The 17,586-nt window shown below is 35.6% G+C and overlaps 1 protein-coding gene across 1 annotated transcript in view; it reads left to right on the plus strand.

Annotated features, from left to right (window-relative positions):
- Positions 1–17,586, plus strand: part of LOC138701184 (patched domain-containing protein 3-like) — a 333,215-nt gene that overhangs the window by 283,519 nt on the left and 32,110 nt on the right. Inside the window, exon 6 of the mRNA XM_069827813.1 lies at positions 10,959–11,090. Within this exon, the coding sequence (XP_069683914.1) occupies positions 10,959–11,090 (132 nt within the window). The remainder of the gene's footprint in view (positions 1–10,958; positions 11,091–17,586) is intronic.

Here is a 17,586-nt window from a genome sequence, read left to right on the forward strand (position 1 = left end):
GAATGCTGGGGAAAGGAAAATATCGTACACATGTAATGAAAAGTGGCATATGCAAAAGTCAAGTTTATTGTACCTATTCTGTTTCTTATAAACAAGCCGATGACCCTTGTTAAATAAATCATACCGAGGAAAGTCAAACATGATCTCGTGCCAGTCACACTGGCCTAGTTAACATGCTTTAACCACAAGGCCGTATTCACTTTTTTGGCTAGTAGTTAAGCGACAAAGGTATAAAACTGATGTGGCCTAAATTGCAGTTAAAGGCTATGATGATATGAACACTCAACATATTGATTTATAATAGTGATAATTATTCAGCATTATACGTTAACTGCATACTTAAAGCTTTCACCTGATAATTGATTGTTCACTGTAAATAGTCACAAACAATATGTTATAAAAAAAGTTGGCGGCACTGTCTCAAGTTTATTTCCATTATTGAAATAATTTACAAGCAAAACATATTAAGTCAAAAATAATACTTCTGAGAAAAAGGCGTATGTGTATAAACTAAGAATTGGAAAATGAAATATAATGAAACACAAACAACTTACTAAAAATAATATTATTTTGAAGATTCAGTTTTATAAACAGTAATCTCACTAGGGTTTTGATTTACATACTTACTTACAAATGACTTTCAAGGAACCCGGAGGTTCATTGCCGTCCACACATAAGCCCGCCATCGGTCCCTATCCTGTGCAAGATTAATCCAGTCTCAATCATCATATCCCACCTCCCTCAAATCCATTTTCATATCATCCTCCTATCTACGTCTCAGCCTCCCCAAAGGTCTTTTCCCTCCGGCCTCCCAACTAACACTCTATATGCATTTCTGGATTCGCCCATACGTGCTACATGCCCTGCCCATTTCAAACGTCTCGATTTAATGTTCCTAATTATGTCAGGTGAAGGATACAATGCGTGCAACTCTGCGTTGTGTAACTTTCTCCATTCTCCTGTAACTTCGTCCCCTTAACCCCAGATATTTTTCTAAGAACCTTATTCTCAAAAATCCTAAATCTCTGTTCTTCTCTCAAAGTGAGAGTCCAAGTCTCACAGCCATACACAACAACCGGTAATATAATTGTTTTATAAATTCTGACTTGCAGATTTTTTTACTACAGACTAGATGACAAAAGCTTCTCAACTGAATAATAACAGGCATTTCCCATATTTATTCTGCGTTTAATTTCCTCCCGAGTGTCATTTATATTTGTTACTGTTGCTCCAAGATATTTGAATTTTTCCACTTCTTCGAAGGATAAATCTCCAACTTTTATAGTTCCATTTCGTACATTATTATTATTATTATTATTATTATTATTATTATTATTATTATTATTATTATTATTATTATTATTATTGTTATTATTATTATTATTATTATTATTATTATTATTATTATTATTTCTGACAACATAAAGAAATGATTAAATCAATTACACGTAAATTAGCAATGTAGCAATGCGAGACATTTCGAATTAACCTACAGCTTACCACGTAATTAATAATTATTGCTTACCTACCACTGATTCCCCAATCAGTTCAAGACACACTAACCTATGACTAAGAGTTGAGTGAACGTTTGCGAACCTCTTACCGAACCTTTCACTAGCAGATGAGAGTGGCCAAGAAAGTGATGTTATTGAAGATGAGTTCGCTTCTTAATTCTATTACTCGATTTTTTCATTTTTGTCTATTCATTTAGTAATTTAGAATTGTTTACATTAAAATGTGATTTTATGTTAATCATTGATTAATAAAACAGACTTCCTAATTTTTTTTTTAGTATTAAATGAATAACAACGTTAAAAAATTCCATAATAACTTTTTTATGAATACAACACATCGACTCCAGAAATGTTAGATTTCTTCAAAATTTTGGTAAATAATGTTTTTTCCTCCTCTGCAAGTTCATTTCTTCTAGTTTTCAAAAATATATAACCTGTACCCATTATCGCAATAATTTCATAATTATTTGGGCATTTATAATAAAAGCTTTCTATACCTTACTCCATCTTCAATGTCCTTTCTCCTATTTCACATTTTCCGACATTTTCTATCCTTCCGACGGACAAAAAGTAGAATTCCAATTGATACCAAATTAAAGTTTAAACCTGTGTCTATGTTGTAAACTAAAATTATTGTTTTCAGTCTATTATAATTATTTTATCTACAGTAATCTCAGACCTCGAGTGACATTTATTATGATTTCGTGAATAAAATAAAAATGTAAATAATATATATCTAAAATTCGCTCACAAAATATTTATAATTGTATATATATATATATATATATATATATATGAATAATTAATCTATTTAGACATTGTGGAGTCGAAATAGATTAATAACGACTAAAAAGTAAATCCATGGCTCTACAGCCCATGAAGGGCCAAGACCGACCAGCCGGCTGCTGGGCTCACGTCCACATGCCGAAGCAGAGGTGGACTGCAATAACGATTACTGCAATAAAGAAATTGAATGTTATTCAGTAATGTCAACTGAGAAAAGCGAAATACAGGTTTTAAAATGTTAATTACATGTACTGCTATTTTCTCTTGTTATTATAACAGAAATACATTTTCATGTTGAAATCATAATATTTAATTTAAACATTTTATAGTATAATTACAAATAACCCGATTAATACAATAATTAAATGAACAATTGTTATAAAGGAGTGTCAAAAATGACTTTATTCAAAACTAGCTCCAACAATTTTTTTCATGTCTCATGTACGCTTCTGAAACGTGTACTGATGGAATTTGGTCTTTATTCGAAAAGATATTACAAAAATGACTTTATTCAAAACTGGTTCCAACAATTTTTTCATGTCCCAGGTACTGTAACGTGGTTTTCTGTGTAGGTACTTTATTTGTGTTTTCATACCGATACGTCGTGAATTATTGAACGGATTTTGTATTTATTAGTGGTTTATTTTACGACGCTTTATCAACTGCTGTGGTTATCTAGCACCTGAATGAAAGGAAGGTGATAATGCCAGCGAAATGAGTCCAAGAACCAGCGCCAAAAGTTACCCAGGATTTACTCTTAATGGCTTGAGGGAAAGCCAAGGAAAAAATCTCAACCAGGTAATTTGTCTCAAACAGGATTTTAACCAAGCCCCGCTTATTTCATAGTCATAGTTCGAAGAGATATCACAAAATGACTTTATTCAAAACTGGCTCCAAAAATTTGTGCGTGTGCCTGGTACCGAAACGTGACTTTCTAATCTGTATTTTTTTTTTTTTTTTTTTGCACAGTGATATCTCGTGAATTATTGGACAGAATTTGGTCTTTATTTGAAAAAGTATCACAAAATAACTTTATTCAAAACTGGTTCAATCAATTTTTTCATTATTTTCCTTCTTACTAATCGGCGATGTATGCAATGGCGTGAGAAAGGATCTGGCCACCCTATACATTATCTCCTGGCCTAGTTGCCTCATAAGTAGTGTCTTCTTCGCATCACTTGTGAGGTTCAGACCTGTTTTCGGACAGTTGACTAAACAACAACAACATAAAATTAAGGTTGTACAGGAAAGGGTATAGACATTGTTGCCAAATATGTATTTCTAAAAAAAAATAATTTATTTATACAGGGTGTTTCCGAGGTGGTGTTACAAACTTTCAGGGATGATGGCGAAGGGCACATGTATCAATTTGAGATCAGGAACCCCGGTCCGGAAATGACCGAGTCGAAAGTTACAAGCAAAAATAGTTGTGTGGAAATGAAATAATTTTATTCCTCTGTACACCTTATTTATGTGTATTTATCTATACATCTTACACATACTGTATTCATCTGACGTTGTTTACGTTGTCTACTTACAGTATTCCATTCAGTGCGCTGTCTGAGGGATGGGGACAGGAAACTACACTAAAGTAATGCAGATAGCGTAATTTGTAACGGACATGGTCGGTCCTGATATGCACGTCAGTATACAGCAGTGTATGTGTACAAGTTGCAGTGTCCAGTCGATCAGTCCTAGTGAAATGGAGGAGTACACGAGAGCGGAATTAGCAGACCTGATTTTCGAATACGGATGAGCCAATGGGTTACTTTTTATTGGGTTATTTTACGACGCTGTATCAACATCTAGGTTATTTAGCGTCTGGATGAAATGAAGGTGATAATGCCGGTGAAATGAGTCCGGAGTCCAACACCGAAAGTTAGCCAGCATTTGCTCGTATTGGATTGAGGAAAAACCCCGGAAAAAACCTCAACCAGGTAACTTGCCCCGACCGGGATTCGAACCCGGGCCACCCGGTTTTGCGGCCAGACGCGCTGACCGTTACTCCACAGGTGTGGACGAGCCAATGGGAACAGTAGACAAGCTGATAGATTGCATCGCACAAGTACCCACGTAGGAGACATCCGGCCCATACTTTTTTCTCACGACTGTTCCAAAGGTTAAGGGAAGGAGGGCACGTGGTGTCAAATTACAATTCCATTTCCACACAACTATTTTTGCTTATAACTTTCGACTCAGTCATTTCCGGTTCATGGTTCCTTATCTCAAATTGATACATGTGCCCTTCGCCATCATCTCTGAAAGTTTGTAACACTACCTCGGAAACACCCTGTATAATTATGTCTTCAATCAAAAACTCCATTAGATAAAAGAATATAGACAACATTCTGCGTGATAAAAAGAAAAGCAACTTGGATATGTAAACTTGTCAACAAGGGATCCAAAAGTTCAGAGCTAGGGCGCCCGAACTAAAACATACACCCTGAATTGATACACAAAGAGTTTAACTTACAGTAACTGAAGATGATGTTACTGTACATGTTAAGAATGCAGTGCACACCTTCGTAATGTTGCTTCACTCTTATGTATAAAATATATTGGCCTGAATACTTTCTCAACAGGCGCATTAATCGTAAATCCCTTGAAGCCGACAGGTCATAAGGACAGTAAATCACAGCTAACTGCAAAAATGTCCGATGTGGTACTCTTAAGTCAGAGCTCGTATTCGCGAGAGATTTCGAAACGTAAACAAAATGGTCGCCCTGTTACGTAACTCGTATCACACACTAATGCTTTCTAACATCACAGTTGCATGTACGCTGGGGTTCCAATGGATAACATCTGACTAGCGCAATACTTTTAGTAGGCCTACTGATACAACTTTCGGGTCAAGCAAGTTCTCAAGTTTCTGTGTCTTCACAGCGGTCTTCTTCAAGCAAGCAAAAAAAAAAAAATAAAACAAAATAAAATGCTAGAAATATTCAACAAACTCCAATTTAGATTTCACATTTTGTATTTTAGTATTATAGCTGGAAAATGAAGGTACAAATTCTTGAACAAATTTAGTGTTAATAATAATAATAATAATAATAATAATAATAATAATAATAATAATAATAATAATAATAACAATAATAATAATAATAATTTAACATTTTTTAAAGAAATTAGAAAAATCCGGTGAGATTTGTAATTTTTATTAATGTTTATAGGCCTAAAGCTTAAAATTTTGCAAAAACTAAATTTTTAGGAAATGTTTGAGTCGAAAATCGGAACGAGTGATAGAATACTGTGTAAACACGCATTTTAAACACTTTCTGAAAGAATTAGCACATTCGGTTGGAATAATTTATAGATTTTATTAACGTTTATACAAATCGCGTTTTTAGCCCGAGATACACAGATTTTCTCACTTGGAAGATATTATTATTATTATTATTATTATTATTATTATTATTATTATTATTATTATTATTATTATTATTATTATTTAGTCAACTGTCCGAAGACAGGTTTGAACCTCATAAGTAACACCAATAAGGCATCACTCATGAGGCAGCTAGGCCAGGAGATAATGGAGTAGGGTGGCCAGTTCCTTTTCCCCTCTAATGCATACTGTACATCGCCGATTAGCTGCATACAGTATTCCACTAATCAGACTTCAGATGTATACAAACAATTGTTCTTCCTCTGACACATGTCGTCAAGTGAGATGTACTGCCTGATAATAGATGTACATATCAGCCAGAACCTCAGTCAGAGGTAATTATTATTATTATTATTATTATTATTATTATTATTATTATTATTACTATTATTATTACAAAATAAATTACGTATTCTATGAAAGTTCCTTCTTATCATTATTACGTTTTCTCTAGAACCCCACATCATGTAGGCCTACAGGATCCGGAAAAGAACGAGCGATTTTAAGAAGCTTATATCTCTCAGTCACAGCACAGTGACGCTGCGGTGACCTTTGAAGTCTGCGTGATTCGCGTCTACACGAAGGCGTACCCACGCCGCAGCCAGTGCGATGACCTGCCTTTGGACTTTGACAGATAATCCTTTAGCCATTAACCCCAGTACGTAGCCCACATGACTCAAATTATAAATTTTAGGTCAAGTCTGCACGATTAAGAGGATGGAATACATTTTAGACTTACAGAATTAATGCCACTCTAAACATTAATTACAATCATACCAATTATGTCCCTACAGTAAGTGGGCGCTTATCGTAAAGCAACATTCTTAAAAGGCATTATTATGCAAGTTCATATCATAATATATGCAGTGAGGGAAATGGGGAAAAAACCTTTGCGGTATGCTACCCCAAGATTTTCCTCTGTCAAACTTCGATTTAAAAAAAAAAAGGCATACCCGCTCCTTTACAACATACTGTACACATAAATGATGTATACAATAAATTGTTTCGTGCAGCCAGTAACACGAATCTTTGAAGTTTACGCAACACATTAAAGTTCTTAATCAAATTATTTCAAGTTATTTCAGTTATTTACTAGATCATTTTACAATGTCCTTTGATACTTTTCATTTAAAATAATGTTAAAGCTTCAATGTGTCTTACTTAATTACTAATAAAAAGTGCGACAAAAAATGACACGGTCACTAAATTGGCAACAATGCCCACTACAAGCTACAGACCACAGCCTTCTATACTTGAAATACTACCGTTGTAAACATTCCAGGGGTTGAGCTTATCAAATAAGCGTGTCTAAATACACAATGAATACAGTTCGAGAAGGCTGTGGTTTAGATTTACGAAGCAAACAGATAGTACTCTTTGCTGTGAAAAAATATTATATAAACAAATTTTTACGATCACATTTTTTCAGTGACGGTATGTCATTTTTCACTAACGGTATGTTTTCTGGCCATAGAAACAAATACCTTACTATAATAATACCGGACAGCTAGCAGTTTTGCGTGCGAACGACGTTGGTGCTGTTACCTACCTGCCGGTGTGGAGATACTCGCGAAACAAGCTGTAGTCAACTGCAATGTATATTGTTGCTGGGCTAGTTAATAGTTTTATTAATTAGTGCTGTGTTAAAATGTCAGGGTGTATGTGTGCTGTTTATAATTGTGACAATTGCAGCATTACAAATTGCTCCAAATCGTACTTTCGATTTCCGACAGTACATAAAACGTGAACCAACAAAATTCGTTATTATGCCTAATGCCTTTATCTCTGTGTTGATAGAACAATAAAAATTAGCTTTTTTTATTTAGGGCTAATAAATGAATAGAAGTTAAAATATATTGGAAATCTTAAGGTTTTAGCAAATTAAGTTTTATTGTTGTCTACATGCCTTTATTGATAATTATTACAAGCATCAGAATACTACCATTTTTATTTTTGCAGTTGTCAGCAATGGGTATATAAAGCATTATTATAAATTCATTCCTAATGTCAGAACTGATTTTGTCTCACTAAAGCAAAGAAAAAAATATGTAACAATTAATAATTGCAGAAAGTAATAAGAAGTATGCAATATTCTCATAATATGCAGCTCTGATAGAAGGTAATAATTTTACATTAAATACTATTCAACATTTCTTAAGTGTTTCATATATTATTCCACATTAGTAACTCACGTTTTAAACAATAGTCCGAATCCCGCTATGTTAATATTTGTGCATGTGGACGTAACTCCATCCCCCTCAGCTAGATGTCAGGTCCGCGATATTTCGCACTCATGCCAATGCTACTAGTATACAGCTGTCCGGTATTATTATAGTAAGGTATTTGATAGAAACCAATGGCGGTATTCCATACCGGCGCATACCGTCTCACTTCCCTCACTGAATATATGTACTTAAGCCAGAAAAAAGGACATAATATGTAATATAAAAGCCTATTAAAATCTAGTATCTCCAAAATACGTATATTATGCTGGAAATTTACTTTCACAAAAGGCCAAAACATGCAAATATGTACGGAAAAAGTACGGTTATTTGGAATCGATGTCATAAAACAAATATTTGCAAAGTTTCAGAAGTGTAACAAGCTTATAATAACATGCATTTGCATGGAAATCAGGGTTCTATTCGTAACAAACTGGACATAAAAAATAAATACGCCCTCTAAAGTGAAAAGTGACTGAAAATACAAAAACATAGTAGCCTATATTCTGTGGATCACTACACTCCTCCCTAACAACTGCTTCCTTGAATTCAGTTTTTATCCGGAACTGTTACGTAAGGCCGGTAATTTCCTTAGCTGCTGGCTGGCTTCCGCGGTCCTGACAACTTATCTCCCTCACCCCAGTGGATGTGAAAGTGGCGTGTCCAGCGAGGATTACGAGAACTGGTAGCATGCAGACATTTCTGTGGTATGAGAGGTATACTCCTTCTGTAAATACTTAACGCTCTTGTCTTTCAGTTCTTTAAAATGGATTCTAGTTTCGTCACTGCCGTCACTTAACTGCTCCTCATGCCTTATCAATCGCGCCAGTTAAATTCTCTATTTCAAATCAATTTCTGTTGCCTAATGATTATTGGGATTTCCTCAGAACTCAAGATCACGAATTAAAATCCCGATGAAGACTATGGATATTTCTGACGATGGTTTTCTTGAAATTCCATGTTAACCTGGCGATAGGCTATAGTCAGGATCAGCTTACTTAATATCCCAAGGGTAAAACCTAACCATTTTCCCCCCATTATTACATATGCTAGTTGATTATGGTGATTTTCTAGTTTGAAGGTTGAATTTTCTTTTCTTTCCAAAGGAAAAAAATTTCCAATTTTTATCTTTCCATTTCGTATTATGTTCTATACTTACTTACTGGCTTTTAAGGAACCCGGAGATTCATTGCCGCCCTCACATAAGCCTGCCATTGATCTCTATCCTCAGCAAGATTAATCCACTCTCTATCATCATATCCCACCTCCCTCAAATCCATTTTAATATTATCCTCCCATCTACGTCTCGGCCTCCCCAAAGGTATTTTTCCCTCAGGCCTCCCAACTAACACACTATATGCATTTCTGGATTCTGCCCTATCCATCTGAAACGTCTGGATTTAATGTTTCTAATTATGTCAAATGAAGAATACAATGCGTGCACTTCTGTGTTGTGTAGCTTTCTCCATTCTCCTTTAACTTCATTCCTCTTAGCCCCAAATATTTTTCAAAACACCTTATTCTCAAACACCCTTAACCTATGTTCATCTCTCAAAGTGAGAATCCAAGTTTCACAACCATAAAGAACAACCGGTAATATAACTGTTTTATAAATTCTAACTTTCAGATTTTTTGACAGGAGACTGGATGATAAAAATTATTATTATTATTATTATTATTATTATTATTATTATTATTATTATTACTTACACATGAGAAACCCGGAGGTTCATTGCCGCCCTCACATATGCCCTCCATCGGTCCCTTCCTGAGCAAGATTAATTCAGTCCTCAGCATCATTTTCCAACTCCCTCACATTCATTTTAATGTTATTCTCCCATCTATGTCTCGGCCTCCCCAAAGGTCTTTTTTTTTCCTCACGTCTCCCAACCAGTCTGTACGCATTTCTGGATTCATTCATACGTGCTACATGCCCTGCCCATCTCAAACCTCTGGATTTAATGTTCCTAATTATGTCAGGTGAAGAATACAATGCGTGCAGTTCTGTGTTGTGTAGCTTTCTCCATTCTCCTGTAACTTCATCCCTCTTAGCCCCAAATAATTTCCTAAGCACCTTATTCTCAAACACCCTTAACCTATGTTCCTCTCTCAAAGTGAGAGTCCAAGTTTCACAACCATAAAGAACAACCGGTAATATAACTGTTTTATAAATTCTAACTTTCAGATTTTTTGACAGCAGACTGGATGATAAATGTTTGTCAACCGAATAATAACAGGGATTTCCCATATTTATTCTGTGTTTAATTTCCTCCCGAGTATCATTTATATTTGTTACTGTTGCTCCCAGGTATGTTCTATAAAGATATAATATAAATTGGCCTGGGTAGCGCAGTTGGTAGAGTGCTGGCCTTCTGTGCCCGACGTTGCGGGTTTGATTCCGACCCAAGTCGATAGCATTTAAGTGTATTTAAATGCGACAGGCTCATGTCAGTAGATTTACTGGCATGTAAAAGAACTCCTTCGGGAGAAAACTCCAACACGCCGGCGACGCTAATTTAACCTTGGCAGTTGCGAGCGTTGTTAAATAAAACATACAGTAATTTACAATTTATTATTATTATTATTATTATTATTATTATTATTATTATTATTATTATTATTATTATTATTACTATTAGGCTAAGCTTCAAAATCCTGTGAAGTGCTTCGCCACTGCTACTTTTTCACTTTTATTTTTCCAATTTTTGCTACCACAATCTTTATTTTCATTTTCTCGCGGCACACCCGTTGAAAATGGCTTGTGTAGGACGTTTCACATGCGTCATATTCCTATTTTAAGATTCATGTCCGTCTCATTATACATCTGGGAGAGTTACATCAATATTCTGGCAAGTCTTGAAATTACAGTAGTATAACATGTCTTCTTTATTGCCTTATATTTTCTGTCAGTTTATACTGAAAAGTCTCACAATACAGTGACATCTTTTGTCACAGCAGTTTCTGGAGTACGGTACCCATTATTATTATTATTATTATTATTATTATTATTATTATTATTATTATTATTATTATTATTATTACTTGCAGGCTTCGCCGTGTGCTTCACGTTTCTATGGCACGTGACGTTCTTCGCAGCCTGCGTTGCCCTCGCCGGATACGCAGAACAGAGGAATTTGCACTCCGTGGCTTGCGTCAAGGTCAACCCAGTGTCTAAATCCGGTAAGTTTTAATTACTTTTAACGCCTTCGCGGATAAATTGCTCTATTGTTCCGCGTATTTTTAGCCACAGTCTTAATTTGCAATCACAATATGATCCATTGTTTAGGTGAGACTGCAATATGCACGAGGTAACGTTTAGCTGTGAAGATGTTTTCCTGGTGTCACTTCAGGGATGTCAATTTTGTGCCCATCTCAAGAGCACGAATGAGAACATAATCGGCTTCGAATTTTAAACTGGAGATTTATTGGCAAATAGGATGGAGAATTTCTTACACGTTTTCATAGTAGGAATTGATCCTACATAATGCTGGAGATTTATTGGCAAATAGGGTGCGGAATTTCTTACAAGTTTTCATAGTAGGAACTGATCCTTTATCATGCTGGAGATTTATTTAGGAACTGATCCTTTATCATGCTGGAGATTTATTGGAAAATAGGATGGGGAATTTCTTACAAGTTTTCATAGTAGGAACTGAGCCTTTATCATGCTGGAGATTTATTTAGGAACTGATCCTTTATCATGCTGGAGATTTATTGGCAAAAAGGGTGAGGAATTTCTTACAAGTTTTCATAGTAGGAACTGAGCCTTTATCATGCTGGAGATTTATTTAGGAACTGATCCTTTATCAAGCTGGAGATTTATTGGCAAATAGGGTGCGGAATTTCTTACAAGTTTTCGTAGTAGGAATTGATCCTTTATCATGCTGGAGATTAATTTAGGAATTGATGCTTTATCATGCTGGAGATTTATTGGCAAATTTGGGTGCGGAATTTCTTATATGTTTTCGTAGTAGGAACTGATTCTTTATCATGCTGGAGATTTATTTAGGAACTGATCCTTTATCAAGCTGGAGATTTATTGGCAAATAGGGTGGGGAATTTCTTACAAGTTTTCATAGTAGGAATTGATCCTTTATCATGCTGGAGATTTATTGGCAAATAGGGTGCGGAATTTCTTACAAGTTTTCATAGTAGGAACTGATCCTTTATCATGCTGGAGATTTATTTAGGAACTGATCCTTTATCATGGTCGAGATTTATTGGCAAATGGGGTGGGGAATTTCTTACAAGTTTTCATAGTAGGAATTTATCCTTTATCATGCTGGAGATTTATTGGCAAATAGGGTGCGGAATTTCTTACAAGTTTTCATAGTAGGAACTGAGCCTTTATCATGCTGGAGATTTATTGGCAAATGGGGTGGGGAATTTCTTACAAGTTTTCATAGTAGGAATTGATCCTTTATCATGCTGGAGATTTATTGGCAAATAGGGTGCGGAATTTCTTACAAGTTTTCATAGTAGGAACTGAGCCTTTATCATGCTGGAGATTTATTTAGGAACTGATCCTTTATTACGCTGGAGATTTATTGGCAAATGCGGTGGGGAATTTCTTACAAGTTTTTCATAGTAGGAATTTATCCTTTATCATGCTGGAGATTTATTGGCAAATGGGGTGCGGAATTTCTTACAAGTTTTCATAGTAGGAACTGATCCTTTATCATGCTGGAGATTTATTTAGGAACTGATCCTTTATCATGCTCGAGATTTATTGGCAAATAGGGTGGGGAATTTCTTACAAGTTTTCATAGTAGGAACTGAGCCTTTATCATGCTGGAGATATATTTAGGAACTGATCCTTTATCATGCTGGAGATTTATTGGCAAATAGGGTGCGGAATTTCTTACAAGTTTTCATAGTAGGAACTGAGCCTTTATCATGCTGGAGATTTATTTAGGAACTGATCCTTTATCATGCTGGAGATTTATTGGCAAATGGGGTGAGGAATTTCTTACAAGTTTTCATAGTAGGAATTTATCCTTTATCATGCTGGAGATTTATTGGCAAATGGGGTGCGGAATTTCTTACAAGTTTTTATAGTAGGAACTGATCCTTTATCATGCTGGAGATTTATTTAGGAACTGATCCTTTATCATGCTGGAGATTTATTGGCAAATAGGGTGCGGAATTTCTTACAAGTTTTCGTAGTAGGAATTGATCCTTTATCATGCTGGAGATTAATTTAGGAATTGATCCTTTTTCATGCTGGAGATTTATTGGCAAATTTGGGTGCGGAATTTCTTATAAGTTTTCGTAGTAGGAACTGATTCTTTATCATGTTGGAGATTTATTTAGGAACTGATCCTTTATCATGCTGGAGATTTATTGGCAAATAGGGTGTGGAATTTCTTACAAGTTTTCATAGTAGGAACTGAGCCTTTATCATGTTGGAGATTTATTGGCAAATAGGGTTGGGAATTTCTTACAAAGTTTCATAGTAGGGAATGATTCTTTATCATGCTGTTGATTTATTGGCAAATAGAGTGCGAAATTATTTACAAATTTTCATAGTATGAAGTGAACCATTATGATGTTGGATTTTTATTGGCAGTTAATTGTGGAGAGTTTTCTTTTTACAAGTTTATATAGTAGGAAGTGATCCTTTATAATGTTGGAGATTTATTGGCAAATAGGGTGGGGAATTTCTTTCTAGTTTTCATAGCAGAAACTGAACCATTATCATGCTTGATTTTTATTGGCAATTAATGTCGGAATTTCTTACAAGTTTTCATAGTAGAAATAGATCCTTTATTATGCTGGACATTTATTGGCAAATAGGGTGGGGAGTTTCTTACAAATTTTCATAGTAGAAACTGCTCTTTTACCAAACTTTCATAGTAGGAACTGATCTAGTTTAAATTATACCTCGAGTGTAGTGCAAGATACGTTTCTGTTAACAACAAAATTAAGTTGCTCAAATGTTAGTAAAACGAGATATTTTACAGAATTTTTCCAACCCATTTTTCGTAGCTTCCAGTTTGTAACCCTAACTGCAGCTGAACTTTTGCAGGCAATTTTTCTTTATGGTATTTATCCACAATTAAACTTTCCAATGGCGTTTTGACCTGATGTTAAAGAAGGTTTCCTTGTTAGGCTTCCTCATATCTTGAGTTGCTTATCCCTGAAGTAAGAGTCGGCCGTGAATACGAAAAGTCGCAACGCATTTGTGTCGTAGTTTGTTGACCTTCCCCAAGATCGAAATTAAAATAATTAATAGCTATGTCTTTACACGCCTCTTAAGATCTCGGTGCTCGCAGACACTGTGAGCATTGTAACGTGTCATTAAACGCATTTCGTAAACCTCTGATTGCGTAATAATTTATAGTTACCCATAACACATACGTGTGCCTCATTAAACGCACCCAAATATGACGCTTTCTACAAGGAAAACGATGTTCAGTTTACACGTATAATAGAGCACAGTTTATTTTCCTGTACAGTTTGTATGGCACTGACTGATCACTTTCAGTTTTAGTAGTATTGTTTAGCTCTCACGGAAGTTCACGGAGTTGCCTAAGCTTCATACACATAGCTTACAGACGTCGTAACATGAACTCTCCTTTCCAGCATATCGATGGCCCAGAACCCGACTGTTCCAAGTCCATTTTACTACCTTTTTTTTTTTTTTCAACAGAGCTATTTTAAGCTCCTGACATTCAAAGCTTCATGAAACAATGTGGAATAGCTTCAAAGCAACCTTATGGAGAGGAATATTTACAATTTTGCTCGATTCATATATGCAGACAAGAACTGGAACACAATGAAACACAGATTTCTTTCTTATAAAAAGTTGGACGTAGAACAGTCTGGTTCTGGGCCATCGATATGCTGGAAAGGCGTGTTCATGTTGGGGTTGATATTTAACAGAATGATCTATCTCAGGCCTGCACAAGGTTTGCGCTCTCCGAGCCGGCTCATAGCTCATGAGCGGAATGCAGATATTAGCTGCACTCTGTATAAGGATGGACTGGAAGAAGGGGTGATCTCCTACAAAATGTAGGCCTACACAAAAGGAAGTACTATTACGAGTGCTTATGAAATGAATTCCCGTTCAGTGTTTGCAAAACTATGTTGAACTATTATTAATTAATAAAGAAATATTTATTTTACAGAAGCAATAGAAATTCGGTTGAGAAACTTTTATCATCCAGTCTGCTGTCGAAAAATCTGAAAGTTAGAATTTATAAAACAGTTATATTACCGGTTGTTCTGTATGGTTGTGAAACTTGAACTCTCACTTTGAGAGAGGAACATAGGTTAAGGGTGTTTGAGAATAAGGTGCTTAGGAAAATATTTGCGGCTAAGAGGGATGAAGTTACAGGAGAATGGAGAAAGTTACACAACACAGAACTGCACGCATTGTATTCTTCACCTTACATAATTAGGAACATTAAATCTAGACGTTTGAGATGGGCAGGGCATGTAGCACACGTATGGGCGAATCCAGAAATGCATATAGAGTGTTAGTTGGGAGGCCGGAGGGAAAAAGACCTTTAGGGAGGCCGAGACGTAGATGGGAAGATAATATTAAAATGGATTTAAGGGAGGTGGGATATGATGATAGAGAATGGATTAATTTTGCTCAGGATAGGGACCAATGGCGGGCTTATGTGAGGGCGGCAATGAACTTCCGGGTTCCTTAAAAGCCAGTAAGTAAGTAAGTAATAGAAATTCTATAGCTACTTAAATGTACAATATCATTTTGTTATATTTTTATTTATCAGTACATCAAAACGAGGTTTTATGCTGTTGGCAGCTGAAAGAAACAGTAACCTACTGATCATAATGAAACATCAGTTACAGATGTTCGATGTCTGCCTTTATTAAAGTTGATTATAGAAAACAGTTGCTCACAAATATAAATGTTGAGCCAAACATAGCAATCATTTTCACAGCCAGCCTGTGTAGTCGTGGATATTATTGCTAATGTTCAGTCTTGTAAAACTCAATCAGGCTAGTAGTATTATTCAAACGATCTTTAGCTCTTAGGTCACACTGAAGATTAATAAGTTCGAACAGTAAATCGTTAAATGTTAAATGTTATGTTCCGTCTTTTAGATTCCTCCATGCTGTACTGTAGCAGTAGGTAAGCAACGTAAAACAGTTACTGAGAATAGGCCTACACACTGCACTACACTAGATAACAGAGTGGTCGTTTCCCTCTCCTCTACCTATAGCAAGTCTATGTCATTCTGACGTATCTTCCTCTCCGTTTCGGCGAGCGGTAAACACCGCTCCCCCGCTCTGAAGGAGCGCACGTGGTCGTTGAGCGCTGTTTGTGCACGCCTGATCTATCTGGTTCATACATCTTCCTTAGTTCCCAGTCATGTTTAATATAATGCTAATCTGCATTGCGGCTATCCCAAACAGCAAAATTTTGTGAAGTCAGCGTGCATGCCCATCAACATGCCAAAATCCTTGAGATCTCCACAGATATTCCATTGGTAACGATCGTAACAAAGTGTCTCTAGTAGCAGTTTCATGTTGTCATAGATTTTCTTGAGATGCACAGAATGGGCAATTGGATTGGAAGGTTTCAAATTACCATTATGGAGAAGTACAGCCTTCAGACTTCGCTGTGAAGAGTCAGTGAATAATCTCCAATCTGATGTTATATGCTTTTGATGTAGTTCTGAGAATAGGATATTAATGTTATGACAATAAACCATTGGACCATCAACCACAAAAAATTTATATAAGTTCTGACTCCTTATACGGAAATGGCAAACTCTGACATCATCCTTTAACATGTCTCTTTTCTTCAGTCTACAAGCAAGAAGTTCTGCTTTGTATTTCGGTGAAAAAAGATCTCTAATTAAATCATTCAGTTCCTGCTGATTAAAAGGTTTCAGCTCTGAATTTTTCCCTGGAAGATATTAATCATCATGATCAACATCTAAATTCTAAACTTTGATCAAGTATGGAACCATCATCATATTCTAGCTCTTTGAGTGCCAAAGAGAACGAAAATAATAGAAATGTCGTCTTGCCTTTGTCTTTTCTATTGTGACAATTTAATATAAACACAGTCTAGTATATACAGTCACGAAGCTTAAGTTGAGTTGTTGAGGGTATAGGAACAATAGACTGTGCCAGTACTACTTGACATTGTCTGTGATGACGTGATAGTAGCGATTCTAGTGGTTAGCAACTATCTACGGATGCATATTCCCTACATATTGATGTTCGTGACTGTATATACTAGACTGTGATATTATAATCATGTAACACGGCAAACTAGCTGCGGATGTTATGAGAATTAAGCAATATAAAACAAATTAACAATTATGCACATAAAGTATTCTACCTCCTTAAAAACAGAGAATTTTCTGAAGTTATTTATACTAGAGATGGGAACGATTTATCGGTTTTTACGAAATACCGATACTTTCGTTTCGATATAGCGATACATCGATATCGAAATTTTGTTTCAATATATTGTATAATATATCGGTTTTCTCAGAAATTTATCAATTTCTTTTGTGGAACTATTATTATTATCAACAACAAAATCCACACTAGACAACCCCGATAATTCCAGAGAGATGGCGCTAACGAAGGTGGACAGTTACATAATTGTGCAACCTCACTCAATACCTTGTTCTAATTGGCTGGACTGGAATTTGAATTCAGACTGTTTAATATGCAGCACCAAATT

Source organism: Periplaneta americana, chromosome 6 (genome assembly GCF_040183065.1).
Source record: "Periplaneta americana isolate PAMFEO1 chromosome 6, P.americana_PAMFEO1_priV1, whole genome shotgun sequence".
In the NCBI taxonomy this organism is placed as follows: Eukaryota; Metazoa; Arthropoda; class Insecta; order Blattodea; family Blattidae; genus Periplaneta; species Periplaneta americana.